Here is a 22,680-nt window from a genome sequence, read left to right as displayed (position 1 = left end):
TATTAGGAACAAGCCTGCATGATGCTATCTACATAAAAAAGCTACCACTGAAATTTATTAGCACCTTTGTTGGCAGCTCAGAGAGCTGAATGGCCCATGGGGACAAAAGTACCCTCTTTACTGCTAAAGGTAGTCCTCCCAGGTCAGGATGGAGGCATGTGGAATGCGGAAAACTGGAATCTTGCACTGCCAGTGGATGTAGGCTGTGAAAGCACCGGAGCCTGAACCCCTTAGGCTAAGCCAGACTGCCTAGAATAACACTAATTTTAAAAAGTGAGAGATGTATGTATGTACATGTGCACACACAATCTCCATCTACAAAGATACTGAACTATATCAAGACATTCATATCAGGCCTCTAGACAGTATTGCATCATTAACCACAAATAGTTCAAAACCCACCCCAAGTGAATGGATTTACATCTTTCAACTGCCTCCATTTTACAAACCCTAGGTGAAGGGGAAGGCTGATAGCATAAGTTCCTAACAAACAAAAAGCAACATCTTGAGCTGATAACGTGGTCCTCTCAGAGAAATCTCCCCATGCTGTACAGTTAAACAATATGAAGGACCAAAAGCTGCAGAAAAATTATTTCCTTAACATACTTCTGAATTCGGGCACAGTCTAGGAACTGGGATAACAACTAAGTCTGCATTCCATAGTCAAGGGGTAAAGGTATGTCTTTGCTTGGATCCATTTAAGGTAGTCATTGGGCAAGTCAAATCAGCCCAAAATGTAGAGGACTGCTGGGGAGACAAAGCAAAATACAATCAGGTGCTATTCCCTATTAGCCATGAAAGACTTCAAAGAACTTTAAAGTCAGTGCAACACTTTAGGAGATGCAACCATAAAGAGCAGATGTTTCAGTCTCCTGTGGTACATTACCTGTATCACATCAACAATACAGCTCCCCCAGAATGTAAACAGGGAGCTGTAACCCAGCCTGGAGAGAATCAAATGGTTTGTCAATATCAGTAAGGCATTGATCAAGAGCAATGGTCACATCCTGGTATGACTTCTAGGACAATAAAATAAGGCCTTCAGAAGAGATGTTAGTTGCAAGCCCAAGGCTACAGCCAGTGACTGTATATAAACAATTCTGAATGAGATCAGTATCTTTTAGAAATATCTGGCAGCCATCTCTCAGTCTAAATACAAAGAGCACAACTATACCAAGACATCTGGTAGACAAACAACAAAAGCCCTGTGAACATATTCTTCCATTCACTAACAGAGGTGGAATGAAGTTGTATAAAGGGAATTTAGACCAGGAAGTCTTGTTGAGGTACAGCTGTTTTATAACACAGCCATGCCACATTTGCACTAGTTTTGTTCTTAGACTGACCTCCTGTTTCCTTTTAGGAAAAACTTGATGACTACAACATGCTTTTATAAGCCAGCTAGTGGTTAGAAATTTACAAGAGGTTCCCGGTTACTTCTGTTGATAGATAATCTGGGGTCCCATCCTGCACATATTACCAGGCAGAATGCTAACTACCCTCCTGTCTAGTAGTACGTGTTCAGGAAATTGGTTCCTGAGACATGATGAGAAATCACAGTTTGGTCAAAAGATTTATGCTGGTTTGAGCTGCATTTCATCTGATCACTAGGAAAGAATTTTGCCATAGCAGGACCCAGAGGCAAAGTCAAACAACGCTCCAACCTGATATTTAAAAAGGGAAATATCAATATTCCGTTTTGACCATCCCATGGCTGTTGCATGTAATTTGGGAAGGGGGAGAGATATTATGCAGTGTGGGTCCAATTAGTAGTTCCTTGAGATTTTGGAGTCCCCCAAGTGAGATAAAGGAGACAGTTTTTGTTCCCACAACTTAGTATTTGGGAATTAAAAAACAATTGCATTTGCTTGATGAGTAATCCCTTTAGTTGGTTTGCATTTGACTAGCGTGCTGAGTTTTAAATAAATTAGTCAGAACAACTTAGCGGTAAAATGAAAAAAAAAGTTAATTGAAATGGTGTGCAATTAATCCTAGCAGATTGATTGTCAGAAGGCAGGTTTAGGTTCAGATTACCAACTTTCACATATTTCTATGAAGACCTATGTAATTCTTTGCTCCCAACACTCCTTCTTTTGCTAAGGGCTTGTTTATACTACCCGCCGCATCGGCGGGCAGCAATTGATCCGGGGGATGTGTGTTGATTTATAGTGTCTAGTCTAGGTGCGATACATCATCTCCCGAGTGCTCTCCTGTACTCCAGCACCATGAGAGGCCCAGGCAGAGTCAAAGGGGGAGCAGCAGCAATCAACTCACCACAGTGAAGACACCGCGATCCCGTCCCGTTCCCACCCCCCCAGTGAAGACCATCTATCTCTTAATGTGGTACTGTATCTTTAATCTGGGTAACGATAGGACCATATAGTGTGGACATTGTCACTGGACTAGGGTTTAATTCCTCACTAGTAAATCAATTAGACCATGTTGTGGTGCAGTCTTAGTTTAAAAAAAAAAGTTAAAGGTGAACATAACCTCATATGTTGACATTAATGATATTTGTGACTAAATAAATCACTCCAACCACATTTTCCATCTTAGACCGGATACTAAGATTCATTTTAGCCTGGGCATATGCATTTTACCATCTCTGTGTAATTTAGGGGGTGGACATATTTCAAATGCGTGCTCATTTAGAAGTATACTTTAATTGAAATATTAGTGCTTTATCTTACATACATACTGTGCAATACCATAGTGTGTTCTTTTGCCTTTGATAAGAATTCTTAGGGATTTTTAAAGTACTTCTCTAAACTCCAATACTTTTCAACTTGGATTGGTTCTGTTAGTAGAAAAACAATTTTACTTGCCTTGAGCTAACCAAAAGCAATGGCTGCATATCGCACAGTATAATACGTTATAGTTTCTGCACTCCAACTTTCACTAGTGCTCTGGTATCCTCTTGAGAAATAGAGAATGTTTCACTCCAGAGTATCCAATATGCATTGGTTCTAAAGACTTGACAGCAATGCAGAAAAATAGGAATAAGTTAGAGATAAGGGTCATATCCTGCTTCCACTGATGTCCACAGGGCTCTTGCCATTAATGGGAGCAAGAATAGACCACATGTTCAGATCCAGATCTTCAGTTAGTGTAAATTGGGACAGGTCCAGTGAAACTATGACTATTTACACTAGATCTGGCTCACAAACTTTGGCACTGAACCGAAATCCCAGATCCAATCTATAGAATAAACTTTGTTAAAGCAGAAACCCATCCACCACACCTATGGCTTCAGGAAGACAGACAGACAAACTAATTCTAGGATTACATGAAGGTAGGCTCTTAATTGACTAATTGAAAATCCCTTCTAGTCCACAATTATGACCTTTGTATTATTCAAGATTACATTCCATTCTGCTCCAGCACTGTGGGTGGGTGGGTGTGGGGAATTAAACTACTTATTCTGAAATCAAGTGAATCAAAGGTGCTATAAATGTCCATGAAACACATTCCCCATCATAGAAGAAAATGTTAACTTTTTTCACATTTTACACAGTATTTTTTTTTATTTATAGCCGTGTGTGTTGTGTGCGTAGGGGTCCCAGCTTCCCTAATTGTAATAAGTTCTACAATCATTTGATCTTTTAGAGTGAAGTTAGATACAGAATCTTGTAGTTGTGTGTAATTTTTAACAGAACAACAACAAATCTCCTCTGACATGATGAACTCATTCCTGACAGGCTCCAACGTTTGTCATCAGACTTCACTAAAGGACAAAAAAAAAACAACAAAAAAAAACCCTCCTCCAACCTCTTAGCTCCAGATCTTGCATGGTTACGTCTCTGTTTTCATATTGCTATATTCTTGTTCATAGTATCTATTTCTCTGTATTTGCTATGGGGTTTGTTACTGTATATGGAATATTTTGTATTCAGCATTTTTTTTTCTAAACAGAGCAGAGTGGGAACAGTATTCAAGATCCCACAAATACCAAAGACCTTTCATGTAATGCACTGAGAAATAAACATACTGTAAGTGAACATGGCATCTTGTAGCCTGTATTTTGAGGTCTTTGGCTGATTCAGACAGATTCTCTTCCCAAAGGCCTAAATCTCTCTTCCTTGCCACCTTCACTTTCTTTCACTGCCTTTAGTAGTATTGTACAAGGTTATAAGAACCTCTGTCTCCTTGTAACAGGGACATGAATGAGGGACTCAGCCCAGTTCTCAGTTTCTTGACTGGGATCAAGATGACAAATTTGCAGATTCCATGTGTCACCTTTAGTAGCAGTGTCACAGTGTGGTTTTCATGGAGGCCCTTGGTAACTAAAGGCAGGTTGGAGTGATTTCTTTGCCTCAGATGGAATTAACCCCCTCTCTGGATGATGCTAAATCATCCCAGTCAGATACAACATCCCTGGGGCTTGTACAAATAATGTTGGAGAGCAAAATGTTCTGTCTCCAGAAGGGAGCAGATTATGCCCCTATTGCAGCTACTGCAAAGAGAAAAAGTATTCTCACTCTCCCCTCTCTATTTGCAGCTCTGCTAACTGAACAGGGCTATGCTCTATTGTGTACTTCTCCAGCCAAGTCATTCATACAGACAGCACCCACTTCACCTGCGTAAACTTAACTGGCCCAAATCCCGTAGGGGCTGCTTTGTGCCCATAGTCAAACCCCAGCACAGCCAACGACCAGAGCACCCTGGTGTAACAGAATCCTCCCGTGGTGTACAGGTGACACAGCTATTCCGACACCTCTTGCCCTCCCTGCTGCTGAAATACAGGGTGTGGCCAAGGGAAGCCACACAAACCCCACCGCTTCCTGGTTGCGGTGTCAGCCTGTTGGAGACCTTGTGCCCAAGTGACACTAGCACCCAGCTGACAGCGGGGTTTGGAGAGTGTAAAATTCTCCATGGTCTCTCTCCCTCTTGCTCTGCACTCTGTGGACTTTGGCTAGAGCGAAGGTTCTGGGTCATTGATTTCAGTGGAGTTACTCCTCATTTATGCTAGTGGGAGTGGGGCTGGCCGTGTTTACATCTTGTTGTCCAGACAGGGCTGCCAGTTTTGGTTGGCCGTATTCCTGGAGGATTCATCACATGACAGTATTTAATTCCTGGAGACTCCAGGACAATCCTGGAGGCTTGTCATCCCTCTCTCCAGACCATTCACCCACATTCAAAACAGCAAATTGGCAGGTTTCCTGACCTCATGCTGGCATGATTACACTGCAGCTTTTGAGAGCCCTGTCCTGCAGCTAAGGCCAAGCACATTATGTAAACAAAGGAAAATGTCAAATGAACCCAAACTCAAAGTCTCCACCTCATCGCAGTCTTCCTCGCAACACTGATAAGGACATGATCAAGGCTGCCTGATATAACAGCCCCTGCCCATGCAGCACTTGTGTGGATGTCTCACTTACCCTGGTGACACTAGCTACTACAGTATGTCTACACTGCAATGTAACACGCCTGGCCTGGGTCAGCTGACTTGGGCTTGTGGGACTATCAAATTGCAGTGTAGACATTTGAGCTTGATCTGGAGCCTGGACTCTGGGACCCTCCTGCCTCACTGGGTGTTTTAATGCAGTGTAGACATATCCTTAGACTATTAACCCTTGCGACAGGCCTGTGAGGCAGCACAGTGCTATTATCATAGAATATCAGGGTTGGAAGGGACCTCAGGAGATCATCTAGTCCAACCACCTGCTCAAGGCAGGACCAATCCCCAGCTAAATCATCCCAGCCAGAGCTTTGTCAAGCCTAACCTTAAAAACCTCTAAGGAAGGAGATTCCACCACCTCCCTAGGTAACCCATTCCAGTGCTTCACCACCCTCCTAGTGAAAAAGTTTTTTCCCCCAATATCTAACCTAAACCTCCCCGACTGCAATTTGAGACCATTGCGCCTTGTTCTGTTATCTGCCACCACTGAGAACAGCTGAGCTTCATCCTTTTGTTACATGTTATCCCCATGTTACAGATGGGGAAGAGAAAGACTAAGGGTGATACTCACAAGAGGGACTTAGGCATTGCAATGCTCAGAATCTACCATCAGGTAGAGGGTCTCCTGCATCCTGAGTAAGTGCTGGGCTAATAGTGATAAAGGGGTCCACTGGCACCACCACCATCTCCATTTTGTGTGAGGCCTGATCCAGTAGGTGTTCCATGAGCAGACCAGATAGGCAAGGGAATGCCTAGTTTAAGGATCCCACTGGGGCTTCACACATGTCCAGTGTGGCAGAAATTTAGGCACCATGGAGACTTTACCTGCAGAAATTTAGGCACCCACAGGCTTAGGTAGCAGCTGGGGGAGGGGAGGCAGGGGAAGTTGAGGATCTAAAATTTTGGATTTAGGTGACTAATGTGGCAGTGACATGTTTAATTCCCTTTGTGGATCTAATCCAGAGTGACTCAGAATCAGGCCCACAGGGCAGATCTGCCTGCAGTGGAAAAGCCTGGGAAAGTGTTTAGAATTTAAGATCTTTCTGTGTGCAGAAAACCTGTTTCCTTCCGACACAAAGTGGGGAGACAGCACAGCAGCACATCTCGGGGTATCCCCATGAGAGGAACAGGCTGAGCCCTATGGCCCAGTGCTTGACTGGACACAATATTGCAGCATTTGGGCGGGGGCTCAGTGACCCTGTGCTGTGGTTCAAATTTTCATCTGCACACAACTTTGAGGTTAATGTTCAGCCCAACTCTAGATAATGATTAAACCTTAGACTTGTTCTCTAAAACAAATTTGCCAAGAGGGAAAGCCCAGTCAGTGTTTGAGAGGATCCTGGAAGCGCCTCTCTACCGCAATCACTCCTCTTTCCAAGATGGGTAAAGCGCTGGTATACCTGGTGACAGGAGGATGTGGTTTCATTGGGGAGCACATTGTGGAGCTGCTGTGCAAGCAGGACTATGTCAGTGAAGTCCGGGTCTTTGACTCAGTGGCAGGCGAGGAAGTGAAGAAGTTTGCCACAGGTAAGGAAATATCACGTACGAGCAATAGCCTTTCCCTTTCAAGGGAGCAGTTGTTCCACTTATGCTGGAGATATACTGTGCCCACCACCAAGCTAAGATACCATACCATAGTGACAGGCATAGTGTAAGAACCTGAACAGAATAGACTACAAATAGTAACTTCTCGCTAAGAAAAGGCTAGCATAGGACTGAAACTATACACAGAGAGGACCTGTATTGACTTATCTACTAGACATGCTGTCAGGGGACCAAGACAGTCCAGGATCAAGCATCAGTTTTGATGATAAGTAGGATGTGCACTCCCTGAGCTCAGCCACCAGCTGGAGAACACAGCGCACTGGTTACCAGCTGGAACGCACAATGGTGAGATAAATCCAGCCTGTCAAACAGCTCCATCCCAAACAAGGTTCTATCCCAAGTACAAAAAATGGACAGGACTACAGATGAGAGCTCAGTTTCTGCTATGCAGAACGAAATAATTGGAAGGAACCTTCTATCAGGGTCCTGAGCTTTGCCCGAGGAATTAAAGATGTCTTTTAGTGAACAGGTGTATAATTAAACTAATCCACCCCAAGCATTGTTGCATAGCTGCCTTTTCTCTTTAACCAGAGTTTATTACCGTATGACGCATTGGAAAAACAGCACCTTTTACTGGAGTCATAAACATACATCCATGCAGAACAATATGCCCAGCAACCAGTGCTCTGTATGAGTCTGTATTGGATGTAACCCTGGGAGTTTCTGAGCTCCACTCATTTTTTGGGGGAGGGAGGAGAGTCATCTTGTCGTTTCATCTGGTTGACAGAATGAATGCTCAGAACAAGAGGAAATTCCAGGGGTTACCCAAGGGAAGGACTCCCATGCATGGCTTATGGGTGCTGGAGTATGAGTTTGTTAGTAGCTCATGAGCATCTGCTGGCTGACATGACTGCCGTAAAGCAGGGTTACTGGGACTACAGTGCAAATCCCCATGGAAGTAGGAGTTGATGGCCTGTCTACACTTAATATTTAGGTCGACGTAGCTGCGGTGCTCAGAGGTGGGAAAAATCATCTGCCGATCTAACTCTGGGTGTAGATGCAGGTAGGTCGATGGAAGAATGCTTCCATGGACCTAGCTACCATCAGTCAGGGAAGTAGAGTTCCTACTGCAAAAGAAAAATCCCTTCCAGTGCTGTGCACTATGGGATTACAACAGCATAGCTATGCATTGTAGCTGTGCTGCTGCAGCAGCTAGACTGTAGGCCTGGCCTAAGGCCATTAGACAACAGGAATCCAGGGAGTTGCATCTTGGTCTGAATTTGACTCCTTTTGTTTCACACCAGATTTTCAGCTGTCACTAGTATGGTAACCAAAGTTGCTGACGGTGTCAGAGATCCCTTCCAGGCACTGAGTCCTGGTTCAGGGGATTCCTACTCTGTGTGACAGATCTGACCAAAATAGACCAGAGAGAAGTAACAGGGTTAGAAGTCATTCTGGAGCACTGAGAAAAATAAATCCCAAGAGCCCAGGCTTTCTAGCACAGCTGATTCCTTGACCCAACCTTTTAGAATTGCCTTACTTGGGGCCTGATCCTGACAGGGGTGAGCACCTACAATTCTGGTTGAGTCACTGGAGTTTTGGGTGTTCTGGACCTCTAAGGAGTGGGCCATTAGTGTCACAATCAGCTTAGTTCCCCTGCAGCACTTGCCAATGCAAACACACACGTACGTATGTACGTGTTTGGAGTGATGAGAGTGAAAGAATACCGGGGAGCTCTGCAGGCTTTAAAGACCACACTCCTCAGGCTGAACAAAAGAGAGAGGAAAAAAAGGTCCCTCCATTGGTGCAACGTATGAGATTTGATCTCACTCCAGGGGGCCAGTGAGGTGGTAAGAGACACTAGCCACCTAGGCATTTCTGTGTCTCTCCTGCCCTGTTTGATCCTCAAACTCTTTGGCTGCTGCATTTGCAGGAAGATTGGCTTTCCTGTCCCTTGCTTGATTGCTGAAATATTCATTTTGATTAAGTAGGTCACAGCTGAGTCAGTGGGACTCCATAAAGCCTTGGAATTGGATCAAAACCGTGGAGGACGGCAGTTCCTAAACTCTTCCTTAGGGTGATCCATGTCTTGAGAGGGAACATCTCAGGGTATTCCAAACCATGTGGTCCACCTACCCTCCCAGTCTCCTAACATCTTTGTGGCAAACACAGCATGTAACCCACTGGTGAGTGTGTCTGCCCTAGACACACCCTCACCAGTGGGCTGTAATTGCTAACTGAGAAAAATGAGGGGCGGAGTCAATGTTTTCCTAACTTCCTTTAGTGCAAGTTAACTGCTTGAAACTAGTGGTGTGCCACCTTTCTAGGGGCCTGTAGCAAGTGCCATGGGGAGCACCAGCAATCCACAGACTATAGCTTGGGAACGGCTGATGTAGAACAACACTCCTCCTGGCTGAGTTTTACTGAAGGGATATTTATGGTGGTGTAAGAGTACAGTCCATAGGAGTAGCCTGTAACTGCAGGCCCTGAACTCTTCCCAGAGGTCAGGCCTAATCCAGATAGGAGTAGAGGCACTTGCCCACCAACTGTAATGGCCAGAAAGCTGCTGTCTTGGCCACCATTCTGTACAGGCAGCCATTCTGCACTCTTGGGAGACAGGACTGTCGTACCCTCTAAGCCCCATATCCCCAAGCTAAGGAGACAGCACTGCTCCATGCCAAACCGACCTGTATCACCTTTCACTCATGTTAGAGAAAGTCCAGGAAATACAGTAAGCCAACCTCTAGCCAGGTATTCTGAACTACAACGCAGGAGAATGGGCTAAATCCACCACAACACCCTGGTGAACTAAGGAAATAACTAGTAATAGCTGCAGAAGTAGGGAAGTAGAGCATAGCTGGGCCAACGAGAAGGGAGAGCCCAGAAGCAGGCCCCGGCCTTGTGGAAAAAAAACCTTACAGAGGCAAGGAGAACTTCCCTAGCCATTTTTAAACCATATTATAGTTCTCTATTTTATTCTGTGTGTTTTTAAGGGATTTGCAAAGAACCCTGTTTAATTCCTACTGGACTCTCGCGGTTTCATCCCTGCTAAATTCTATAGGGCTTCTTCTGTAGTGAAGTTCTGCTCCCTCATCACCAGCAACTGGGCCAATTCTCTGCTCACTTGCATCTCTGTGGCCCTGTTGGCTTCAATTAATTAGGTCAGGTTTGCTCAGTACTATACTGCATATGAGTGCTAGGCATCTATGATGACAGACCCTTGCCCCAATCCACAGCACGTCAGCCAGCATAGTTCCACTGGAGTGAAAGACGTACACCAGCTGAGGACCCAGGTCTCTGGGTGTAAAAGATACAGGGCCATATTCTGCCTTAATGCAATGATTCAGTGAAGTGGTAGCGTAATACTGACAGACCCTGGTTGTCGGGATTGAACCTGCGACCTCTGAAGCTAAATGAATGCGTCTCCACTGCATGAGCTAAAAGCCACATGGCCGTCAGCTAAGGCTGTACAGCAGACTCATTACTCTCTCTCTAAGTGGTCTCCGTGCCACTAGATGAGACAGAACACCACACCCAGGAGATGTGTGGGTTACAGTGGCAAATTGCACTGGGTTTGAATTTGTCCCATGCAGAACAGGGTTTTATGTGCAGGATTCTCCTTTTGCAGGAAGAGGTTTCTATTTCTGCATCTGGTTTTAAACATTTTTTTCCAGCTACCACTTGTGTGACAGTGATGAAAGGAGACATCAGAGACTACGATCTGCTCCTCTCTGCCATGCGGGGAGTCCATGTGGTTATTCACACAGCTGCTATTGTGGACTACACAGATACTGTACCCTTTCGGGAAATGAAAGCTGTCAATGTTGCTGGTAAGTGCTTTAAAGTAAGGAATTAAGTACAGACTAATAGTCACACCTCATCTGTGTGTGGAGTTGTGTAAGAGAACATGACCCATATCCGCTTTGATGTAGTGGTTTTCTACTTCCTGTAGTTCAGAAGCACCACTCAGATTAGAAAAGTGACTTTTTCTTCATTAGCAAGAAAGTTTCTCTCTTGGCCCCCTGACCTAGCTGAGACCAGGCAATGACATCTGCTGCCAGTTCTACAAAGGTTTTATATGTGCAATGCCAAGTTACATGGAGAGAGAGCAAAATACAGCCCTGGCAAATAAGGCCTGAGCTACACACAGATTTTGCACTGGGATAATTATGTTGGTTAGGGGAGTGATTTGCTTTATCAATATACTTATGGGGTATAAACCTCTGGTGCAGATGTAATTATACTCTCATGCATTATGATTTATTAGTTATACTGCAATAGCATCTAGAAGCCCACTCATGGACCAAGACAACATAGTGCTGGTCCTGTATGAACACAGAACAAAAAGATGGTCCCTGCTCCAAGTAGCTTATAATTACAAGAATTAAGAAGACAAGGGAATAAAGCCAATGCAATTCTTGGATGCATGACCAGGGGACTCTCGAGGAGGAGTAGAGAAGTTATTTCGCCTCTGTATTTGGCACTGTGCAACCCACTGCTGGAATACTGTGTCCAGTTCTGCTTTCCACAATTCAAGGATGACACTGATAAATTGGAGGGGGTTCAGAGAAGAGCCATGAGAATGATTAAAGGATTAGAAAACCTGCCTGATAGTGATAAATTCAAAGAGCTCAATCTATTTAGTTCAACAAAGAGAAGGTAAAGGGTGACTTGATCACAGTCTGGAAGTACCTACCTCTGGAATATACAGGGGTATGTCTATGGTTTTTGCCGACCCAAGCATGGCAGTCAGGCCGCCTTCAGTGGCACGCCTGCGGGCGGTCCGCTGGTCACGCAGATTCGGCATCAGTTCTGCGGGTGATCTGCCAATCCCGTGCCTTTGGCGTACCTGCCGCAGAATTACCACCCAAGGCGCGGAACCAGCGGACTTCCCGCAGAAACATCGCCGAAGGCTGCCTGACTGCCACCCTCACAGTGACCAGCAGCCTGGCCCCGCAGCTTGCCACCCCAGGCATGTGCTTGCTGTGCTAGTGCCTGGAGCCGCCCCTGGGAATATATATTATATATATATATATAGAATAATGGACTCCTCAGTCTAGCGGAGAAAGGTATAATACAATCCAATGGCTGGAAATTGAAGCTGGACAAATTCAGATTTTAAAAAATTATACCTTGTTTCCAAACAGTGAGTAATTAACCATTGGAACAAACTGTCCTGGAGGATTCTTCATCACTGACCATTTTTAAATCAAGACTGGATGTTTGTCTAACAGATCTGTTCTACGTAGGAATTATTTTTGGGCAGTTCTTTGGCCTGTGTCACACACAAGGATCACAATGTCCCCTTCTGGCCTTGGAATGGATGGGGGAAAAGAAAAAAAAGCTATACTGATATAAGTACATTTATGGCAGTATAAGTGCGTCCACACTGGTACCCCTTTAATTATACCAATCTAGTTAAAGCCATACCACTGTGTGTATGTAGACAAGGCCTTACATACATGCGAGGTTGTCCTCAGTGTTTTCTCCCTGTCACTACCTACACAGATTTCCTTTCCATCTTAGTTACAAATCTGCTTAAAAAAAACTGGTTCATAAATCCAGTGAATGAGCACAGTTATAAAAAAAATGAAATCCCCATTACAGCAAGAATTTCTAATGCACATCAGGCCACTAGCTGATATAATAGTTAACTGCAGTGATGATCTTTATATTTTTCTTCCTACTTGGTTAATGCTTAAGGCACCTGCGATTTACTGATGCATTCAAGGCCAACATCCATTTCTCTATTTTTGTTGTTTTCAAGACTGATGCTTAAAAAAAAAAGTGGCTGTATTTTGTGAGCGCAGGTAATGTTCAGAGAGACCCCTCAGGGCTCTGTTTTCTAATGGCTTTGTGAGATCTGCTCTTCATTGTCTGTTTGAAATCAGCAGTTTATTAGAAAGGGACTTACAGATCTCTGTGAACTTGGAGGGCTTTCCAGTTGAACAGAGAGCGCCTCTGAAACTAGCCCAAAGAACTAGGTCTGGGCCAACATTTTCAGAAGTGACTTGTGATTGTGACTCTCTCTGCTTTTTGGGGAGTTCAATTTTCGACTTTTAAAATGTTCCTCATTTTCATAGGGTTGCTGCTCAGCACCTCTGAAAAAATCAGGCTCTGGTTAGATGAATACTATCTGAAGCCAAAGAACGCTCATCCCAAGCAAACAAACATATGTAAAAATTAAATGCAACATGCATCCAAGCAGGATCTGCAAATTCAAGAGCAGAAGCTGAATATTAAGGTATTACAGATATTTTAGGGACCCAGACTTATGGGATGCTGAATTCCTTCAGCTTCCATTGACTTCGGTAGGAAGTCACCCCAGTTCTGGTATAGCCACACACATTTTCCTAGAAGAGCTCAAACTGAAGACCACCACAGTGAATGCAACTATCCTATCCAGAAGTGCCATAGAATCATAACAAATGCCACATCTTCAAAACTTTCTCAGAGCTGACATAGGTACTGTCCACAAACAGCCCTGCCACAATAGTGGCTTAATTTAACCCACTATCTGTCCCAGGAAGATTGTAAGCAGTGCCTGTCACAGACTCCGCGGGAGTCAACAGAAATGGAGCAATCCCCATTTTAATTATGATTTGGGCCCTTTGTTGGTGATTTTGTGACAAATGAAAACCAATTGCTGTTCCCAGGGGCTGATAAAGACCTTTTTCTCTCTGTTCACCCTTTCTGAAAGCAGACTCCAGGTCCGGTCCGAATCACTACAAACAGACTACAAGGCCAGATCTGACCATCTTTGCTCATGCTACATAGCCCCTTAACTCCACTGTGTAGGGTTACCCCTGGAGCAGGGCAATGCTCAGTGCGAGATAAGGTGGCAAAATTTGGCCTTGTGCTTTGACCATTGGTATAAAATATTACTGTTGTGGGTTTTTTCAAATGCAAATAGCTCAGCACTCTTTGCATCAGGGCTAAAACCATGTGTGGAATTGCCGCCTCTGAGCTATAAAACTGCCCCCAGGAGATCCAGAATGATCCTAAATCCATCAAACATGACAGCTGGCAGGGTGTACTGAGCATCCTTACAGATTTCCTGGGACAGCTACCTCAAAAAAAGGATGATCTTGGGAAAAACTGAACAGGTGGCAATCCTAATCATCTGGGTATTTTTTTTACCTGCACTGCCAGTGTACACAAAGTCAACCATAGTTTGTATTTAGTGTTGGCTTGCAAACTACTAAGGTGGTGGAAACAAAATTTGAAACACACAGTGTCTAATGAGAAGGTTTTTTGCTCTGTCTAGGTATCTGCAAACCACCTGAGGCTGCTGTTTGAAGGTAAATTTTGAGCTTCTGAATAGTAGCCACACGAGTCAAGTCGCAATAAATTTTCAAGGGTAGCCACCAGTCCCATATCTGGTGAGCCGCTGAGACTGAGCGACCTTGTCTAAACATCTGAACGTGGTGAACCCAGACCTTGCTGTGGCTTTGCAATGAAATCCACCTGCGGGAAAACAGTCTTAGTTCAAATCCGAACCTTGACTCTGCAAATCTCTTTTTGCGAATACATCAGGAACCAAACCAATGAAGGTTATTAATCATTTTTCATTCCCGATATGCTCCTCAGGTACTGAAAATGTGCTGACGGCCTGCTGCACCCTGAGTGTCCCATATGTTGTCTATACAAGCTCCATTGCTGCCGTGGGACCCAATACTCGACAAGAACCCATGCTGAGGTGAGCCCAAGCAGATCCATTGCATCGGTTTGGTTTGTCCGATGACTGAAAGAAGACCTTTGGAGCTGAAGCCAGCTTGGCGGTTTTTGCTTGGAGATGAGGGAAAGGCGTTTTTCCCTTCATAGTGATTCCCTTTTGTGCTGGTCCTTCCCTGCTACCATTCTCCTTGAGCAATTACAGCTTCAAACATGGCCTAAATGTGAACGCTAGTGGATACAACTCCAGGATAAAAAGTTTACCAAGTGGCATATGACCCAGCTGCATATGACCTATGTATCAGTCAGATTATCAGCCCTTCCCATTGGCCACCTACCCCTGGCCTCAAGGCCCCGTTCCCCTAGATCCCCTGACCATCCTGAGCAGGTGCTAAGGGCTTGATTCTGCTTCCATTGAAATCAACAGTCATTTTGGATCAGAACCAAAGGGTAAAATGTTCAAATGTGCCAAAATTACTTAAGAGTCTACTCCCCATTTTCAGCAGTGACCGGTACGTAGGTTCCTAAGTTCCACTGACTTTCAATGACAAGTTTCAAAAGTGCCCAAGTGACTTAGGAGCTCAGGTCCCATTCATTGACTTTCAGTAGGACTTAAGCACTTTTGCAAATGTTACCCCAAATCTCCTCTAAAGGGGGTGGCCTAGTGGCATGTAACTATGCCCCAAATGGAACAGAGCAACAGTCCATCTAGTCTGGTCTCCTGAGAGCTTGAAACGGTATTTGCCTCAAAATAAACACAGACTAAACACACAACCCAAAACAGGATGGAAAAAGATCCCAGCAGCCAGAAACCCTGATTAATTTAACTTCATACCTGCTGGCTTGTGCACCAGGCAGGTAGGGCAAATAGGAAATCCTTTTCAAACCAGAGACCTGATTCCCCTGTATCTGGTTAAAATCCAGAGTAAGTCAATGGAAGCAAGGTGGTGTAAAGCGAGACAAGAACGAGGGCCATGATTTGAAAAATGCACTAGTTGCCTCTTAATGGAGCCCAGCTGGGAGGGCTGGCAAACTGAACAATATGGCTATGGTCACCACACTGAAAATACACGCGATGCAGATTCCCCCTGCTCTGTGCTTCTCTCTTGCAGCTCCTGCGCCAGCTCTTCTTTCCCCTCCTCTGCCCTCCTCTCCCCATCATTCATTGTGTAATTATATTCAACACACTTTTACATCCTGGTGAACTGACATAGACAAAGCCTGATTAGTCTCTGGACAGGGTGATGGGTGCTGGGATAATGCTAACACCTCAGCATCCGACAATAATAGAAAATGCCTCTGTCAGTCTCAATCCCTCTGAGAGAGCTACCGCTGAGATACCTTCTGACAATGCCGCTCCAGTCTCATTAGTGTTCAGTTATCTGTGATCATTTTGAAAAGCAAGAGCATTACACTGAACTCTTTGTTACGGGCAAGTTTTAAAGGGGGAGGATGAGAACTGACAACAGCACACTGCAGTCCAAGAATCACATGCACATTAGTTACCCTTGATGGAGCAGTTTCGTTTAAAGAGAAAAAGATCTGAAGATACAGAAAGAAAGTAATTAAAACTAGAACTTCTAGATAAACCTCCTAATTGTCTTGAGCCTCCAGAGGCTCCTAAGGGTGGAATGAACCATGCCCCACAAATCTTTTGTTCCGCGTGTTTTCTTGTTTGTCCTATGCATCATCCACGGGGAGTGGGGAGAACGGCCTTGTAATAAAAGCACAGGGCAGAGCAGAAGGAGAGTTCAGCTTTTAATTCATGACTCTTACTATTTATTTGTGTTACTGCAGTGTCGAGCGGTCCCCGTTGAAACTGGGGGCCCATTGCGCTAGTCAAAGGGTGGGAGAGAGGAAGGATTACTACTTCATTTTACAGGTGGAGATCCGAGGCACAAAAAGATCAAGTAACTTGCCCCAGGTCACACAGGGCATCTGTGGCAAAGCCACAAATTGAACCCAGATCTCCTGAGGCCCAATCCAATGCCTTAATCAGATCATCCTTCCTATGGCCAGAGATTTAGTGAGAGAACTTGTGGCAAGTCCTTAACCTCTTGGCCTCACTTTCCCCATCTGTGAATGGCAGACAATAATACTGTACCACAGAGGAATGTGATGACACTTCACTCATTGTTAGGCTAATGTCCTCTAGCAGCTCATGCTTTTTGTTCTGGGCATCCCTAATTCAGTCCCCACTGTTGTGGGCAAAATGGTGGCTGCCACCCATGAATAGGGTGACCAGATGTCCCGATTTTATAGGGACAGTCTCAATATTTGGGGCCTTTTCTTATATAGGCTCCTATTACCCCCCCTCCCCCTTCCTGTCCCGACTTTTCACATATGCTATCTGGTCACTCTACCCATGAACTTCCATATCTGCTTAACCTCCACTGGCTCAGAGAATGTTCATGCCAGCAAACTCGTCCGCTAGAGTATCCATAGAGGGTGGAATTCACTCCTGTGCACAAGGGCAGTGCAAGACTTAAGGCCTTTAGAGGACTCAAAGTCCCCTGGAGCCACGCATGGGTCTTCTGCTGGCAGGAGAGGGAAGGGATGACTTTTACCCAGAGAGCAAAGCACAAAAGGGAGGTCATTAAAAATGTGCAGGAAGTTACACTGACATTTTTTGCAGCATTTGCACACTGCTAAAGGGGATACAGACACACAGCACGAAGGAAGATCGGAAGAACCAAAGCCTAGCTTCCTGGGAATTACAGGAAGTACAGTGTGTGTCCATATACACTTGATCCTAATGGATGATCTCTGCTTAGTGCTCCAGAGGAAAGCAGATTTTCCCTGCTCCCCCATCTCTCAAGATCTCTCCCATTGCTGAAATTCCTTCCAGATTCCACACTGAGCTAGTACCCACATTGTTAGCATCTATGGTTTATTCACTGACCAAGCCAGGTAATTGTGGACAAAATTCCAGGGTACTGTCAAGAGGCAACCCTCTGTTATGCTTGCTCTGTCCTCCCTTTCTGTAGCTGATTATTGCAGGACTCTGTGCTGCTGATTATTCTATAGGTCTTCCATCCCCCCCATGCTGTGGGCCTCCCCCTCCTTCACTCAGGAGCAAGTTAAGATCCACAGCTAGACTGGGGCATGGGCTGCTCCTTTTAGAACAGCAGCAAAGAGCTCCCCAGACTGCATCCATCTGGGCTTGCTCCCTGCAACTACAGAAAAGGTTCTTGCAATAGCCAGCTAACTGGAACTTCTTTGCTTGCCTCCTAAGAACAGGATTTGCCCATGGCATGGCAAGTCAAAATATATATTATATTATGGAAGTGTTAATACCAGGTGGTTTATCTTATAATATGCGATCACCTAATACTGTATGCAGCCCTTTTATGTGTCTACTATGCTTGCAAATGCCTTATAGTTAATAGTATTGGAAAATTAAACAGCAACTGCTCCTTCTAATTTATGCCAGGTAATGGGCCTGTCTCTCTCTTTTAGCTGTGAGTGTTTTTATTCTTCCTACCCTTTATCTTCCTGGGCCACATTCAGCCATTTGTGGGTTGCTAGAAAAGCCAAGTCTATTGTTTTCAGAGGTGGCTACTTCTTTTGAAATATTATTTGCTTCAGTCATTGTATGTCATGTGGCAGTGAGTTACACAGGTTAATTAGATATAGGCAAAGCTCACCTAAACAAAAACGAGAACAAATCAGAAATAATACAGCCCAGTGAGTACGTTTTGTTCATACTCCGGACTGTTGAGACCTCAGACTCCCCCAGTAAGTATCAGGACCTCATTCTCCTGGATTCCCAAGACATGTAATTCGTAGGCAAAGGTGAGATGTTGCCTAGCAGCTTTGTGGCAGTCTCTTGTAGTACCCTGATCACTTACTGCTTCTTTTCATTTATCTCAGAGGAACAGAAGACACCAAGTACAGTGGGGAAGTGGAACTGCCTTACGGGAAGACTAAGGCCATGGCAGAAAAATTGGTACTTGAAGCCAATGGAAAAGAGGTACAAAAGTCAGACAGCAGCCTCAGTACCATAACATAGGATTTACAGAAGGCGAGAGCCCATGATTCTCTTAATACAATCCCGCCACTCAAAGCTGATCAACTACAAACAGCTGCAGTTTTGATTTCACATAGAAAAGCCTTAAATTGATTTATGCTGGGTGTTCCCACAGCATCGTAAAGCAAACTGTAACGCTCCAAGGCCCGGATTTGGCTAAGCGCTTTAAGCACATGCTTAAATTCCATTGTAGTGAATGCCACTTATGACTCTTAAAAACTTACACTTGGTCTGTGTTAAATTATGGCTGTGAAACATGGACATTCAAGCAATCAATTATAAAGAAACTACAATCCTTCGAATTATGGTGCGTTAGAAGAATTCTGAAAATATCATGGATAGACCACGTAACCAGTGAACGAGTATTAGAGAGAACTGAAACTCAGAAAAATGCTAGTTAAAGATCTTATGAAAAGAAAGATTTGATTTATAAGGTATATTTTAAGAGGTTTAGTGGGTATGTTTATGGGCACTGGAAGGGAAAGTTGATGGCAGAAGAACACAAGATAAAAAGATCTTGAACAGACAATGTGATACCCTGGATGGATCAGCAGGACTATTTATTCACAAAAAAATAAGCAGAGGAGTGTATAGAATGGGCTACCAGGTTTGCAAACCTCCAGTAATGGAGATGCCTCATAGGAATAGAATATTACTTAAGCATGGGCTTAAGTGCTTTGCTGAATCACAGCCCAAGAGACCACATTTACCTTAGTATCCCATGTAAGTGGATATTCAAAAGTGCCTAAGTGAAATAGGAGTCTAAGTCCCAATTTCAAAAGGGATGTCCACACTGCATAGTACACCTGAGCTCTGACTCAGGTTCAAGCTCAAGTCCCTCTTCTGTCCATGCAAATCAGTCTCACTCGAGTCAGCAAGTACTCAGAGCCCAGGTTCTCAGACCCCACTAGGAGAGTTGGGTCAGAGCCAGAGTCCCACTGTGACTAGGGTCCAAGCCTTGTCATTTTGCAGTCTGGATGCAGCTCAAGTCACAGACCCAAGTCAGAAGGTCTTCCCAGTGCAGTATGGACACATAGAATGGCTGAGAGGCCCAGGTGCAGCAATTGTAAATCCAGGTTTACAATGCACTGTGGATGCTCGAGCACAGGCTTGAAAACACTGAGTCCACAAGCCCGAGTGCCCTAGAACTGGGCTTAGTGTGCTGTGTAGACATTCCTTAGGCACTTGGGTTCCTAAGTCCAATTGATTTTCAAAGAGACGGGCATTTCAGTGGGAGTCAGGTACCTTGGCACTTTTGAAAATCCCACTAGGATGCAACCTTAGGCACCTGCATCTCTTTGAAAAATCTGGCCCCAAGTGCCTAAATCATTTCTGAAAACGGGACTTCAGTGTTTTTCAAAAGTGCCTAAGCAGTTTAGTAGTCTCTATTTCCACATGACATGCTTCTTATTTAACAAAATACCAAAATACTATGGAAGATCTCATCCTTGAATCCATAGCCTGCTAACATTCTCTGTGACCTGAAGAACAACCCTATGTAAGCATGAAAGCTTGTCTCTCTCAATAACAGACGTTGGTCCAATAAAAGATATTACCGCACCCACTTTATCTGTCAAACATTTGGTTTTGATTTTACAGCTAAGCAATGGTGGAAAACTTGCAACATGCATCATCTGTCCAAATACAGTTTACGGGGAGAAGCATCTGGTTCTAAAGAACTTGCATACCTCAGCTAAAGCCAAAGGGGGTGTGCTGAACTACCTGGAACCCGAAGACACAGAACGTAATTGCACGTACGTAGGTGAGTATGTTGCTTTGATTCCTTTACATGCTTTTACCAGATTATTTTTTAAAGGGTCAGTCTGCTTTTTGGCCAGGAGACTATCATACAGCCTGGATAATGTTCCGACAGTGAGCAAGGAGTGTAAAGAATGAACACAGAAATAATTTTATAAATTCTAAATAGGGCCAGTTGGGAAAAAATTAAGGGTTTTCTGGGGAAAAGAATTAAAAAACAAGATTTTGTTCTAATTTTTTGTATGGAATTTTACTCTTTTTTAAACAAAATGAAAAATTCTTTAGAACATGGAAAAAAACTTGCAATAGAAAAAAAAAAGGTGTGTGTTGGGGGAGAAGGTGGCAGAAATCTATTTTTTCTTCCAGGGATGTGGGGGGAGGGGAGGTGGGGAATATTCCAGGAAGGGAAAAAAGCAAACCCCCCAGAATTTGAAAACGTACTGGTTTTCAAAACAAAATTTTTCATCCCCTAGAAACAAAATATTTCAAACCAAATGAAAATTTTTTATTTTACTTGAAAAGTCCCGCCTCTTCTTTTTAAACCCTGCTGTTAGATTGGGGGTGGGGTGGGGACATGAAGGCGGAAAGAGACCAACCAGTTCCATTTGTAAAGTTTAGAAAATATTCCTTGAGGAAAGAAGAGAGCGACTGAATTTAATAGGGATTAAAGTAACAGGATTCTATGGAAACTTAAGATGATTCTGTACAAAAACCTATAGAATTTAACACAGAAGAGATCCTTTTTTTGGTATGATGAACCGTACTGTAGCAGGGATAGAATTACTCAGTAAGTCTTCCAGATTTAAGAATAGACTAATCTTTATGGAACCCTCTCACATACCTATAGGAATTCCCCCCTCCCACCCCATAAGGATGGAATTACTGGGGTTTGAAACACTGTTAGAGGAGAGTCAGGCCAAATACGTTAAGTAACTCGTCCAAAGACATGCAGCAGAGCCAGGAATAAAACCATTGAGTCCAATCTGTCTCTGACTATGAAATATTGCCCCTTCATTTCCCATGAACCAAAGTCACAATGGACACTTCTGGGCCATCTCAAAAGGGGAACTAGAGATTGAATGGACCTTGGATATTTTGGGTCCCTCCAGAATGAGGTTGGGTGACAAACGTGACACAAAATGGAAAAAGATGCTCTACCTATGAAATATGCAGATGTGGGGCATGCATTCAATCTAGCGTAGAAAGCTCTTGTAATACATGGACCAAGCTGGCTCCTCCTCCATTCCTACTCTCCGTTCTCCTTCTCCAGGGAATGTTGCATGGATGCATGTGCTTGCAGCCCGGAACCTGCAGCTGAAACCAGACATACTTGCTGGGCAGGTGTATTATTCCTACGATGACACCCCAACAAGGAAAGGCTTCCTAGTGAGATATCAGCTGTTGTCAGGGATGGACCCCTCAATCAGGCTGGGCTCACGCATACCTTACTGGAAGCTATGGTTACAAATATACTTTTATAGGATAATCAGGATCCTTTTGTACCCCTTTTGGAAACCACAGCCCTTCCTAAACTTGCCTCTGCTGAATACAGTAACCACCACCTTCTTTTATGAGACAGACAAAGCCTTCAGGCATTTCGGATACACTCCCCTCTACAGCTGGGGAGAGAGTAAACGTCGAACAACAGAGTGGTTAAAGGCAGCTACAAAGAACTCGAGATCCCATCAGCCCCACAGGAAGGAGACCTAGATGGCACTTTTAACACAAAGAGAGCTTATCCCCTTCAGTGAATTCTATCTGAATTTGGTCATGTGCATAACTTTCCCCACTAGGAACCAGGCAGAGATCATCAACTCATTACACCTAGACTAACCCAGAGCAGTAACTTCCAGATACTATTACGTATCACTTCTCCACTCCCCAGGAGCCATAAACTTAATATGCATTTTCCATGTGACAGCAGCAGACATACGGGAGGCCACGTCCCACAGCCTTTACTCACTTCAGTAGCCCCATTGGCTTCGTGGCATTTCGTCGGAGCAAGGAATGCAGGGTCAGACCTGTGATTTGTGAGGCTGACTTGAATCTTTGTAGAAAATTATTTTTGGTAACTAATTTAATTCCACATCCTGAATAAGCTACATCCTTTTCCAACAGCAGGACTGGCACTTTAAAAGAGATCTCAAATAGCCATTTTTTAGTTAGTGGACTGTCTTTATTTCACTCATAGATGCAACAGGTCTTTAATGGATAATTCTTAGGGGGATGAGAAGAACTCAGGAAATCCCCTCTCAGTTTTAGGGTTTTAGATATA

General features: G+C 44.1%; 1 protein-coding gene across 1 annotated transcript; it reads left to right on the top strand.

The window, feature by feature from the left end:
* The first annotated feature begins 6,777 nt into the window (after window positions 1–6,777).
* LOC116825890 (3 beta-hydroxysteroid dehydrogenase type 7-like) lies at window positions 6,778–22,115 on the top strand. Its single transcript, XM_032782266.1, has 6 exons — window positions 6,778–6,925; window positions 10,618–10,773; window positions 14,534–14,642; window positions 18,491–18,590; window positions 20,247–20,409; window positions 21,676–22,115. Exons 1-6 carry the CDS (start codon window positions 6,778–6,780, stop codon window positions 22,113–22,115), a joined length of 1,116 nt encoding a protein of 371 aa, XP_032638157.1.
* The last annotated feature ends 565 nt before the right edge of the window (window positions 22,116–22,680 follow it).

The sequence above is a fragment of the Chelonoidis abingdonii genome, chromosome 20, assembly GCF_003597395.2.
Source record: "Chelonoidis abingdonii isolate Lonesome George chromosome 20, CheloAbing_2.0, whole genome shotgun sequence".
NCBI lineage: Eukaryota > Metazoa > Chordata > Testudines > Testudinidae > Chelonoidis > Chelonoidis abingdonii.
This window is presented reverse-complemented; position numbering and strand designations above follow the sequence as displayed.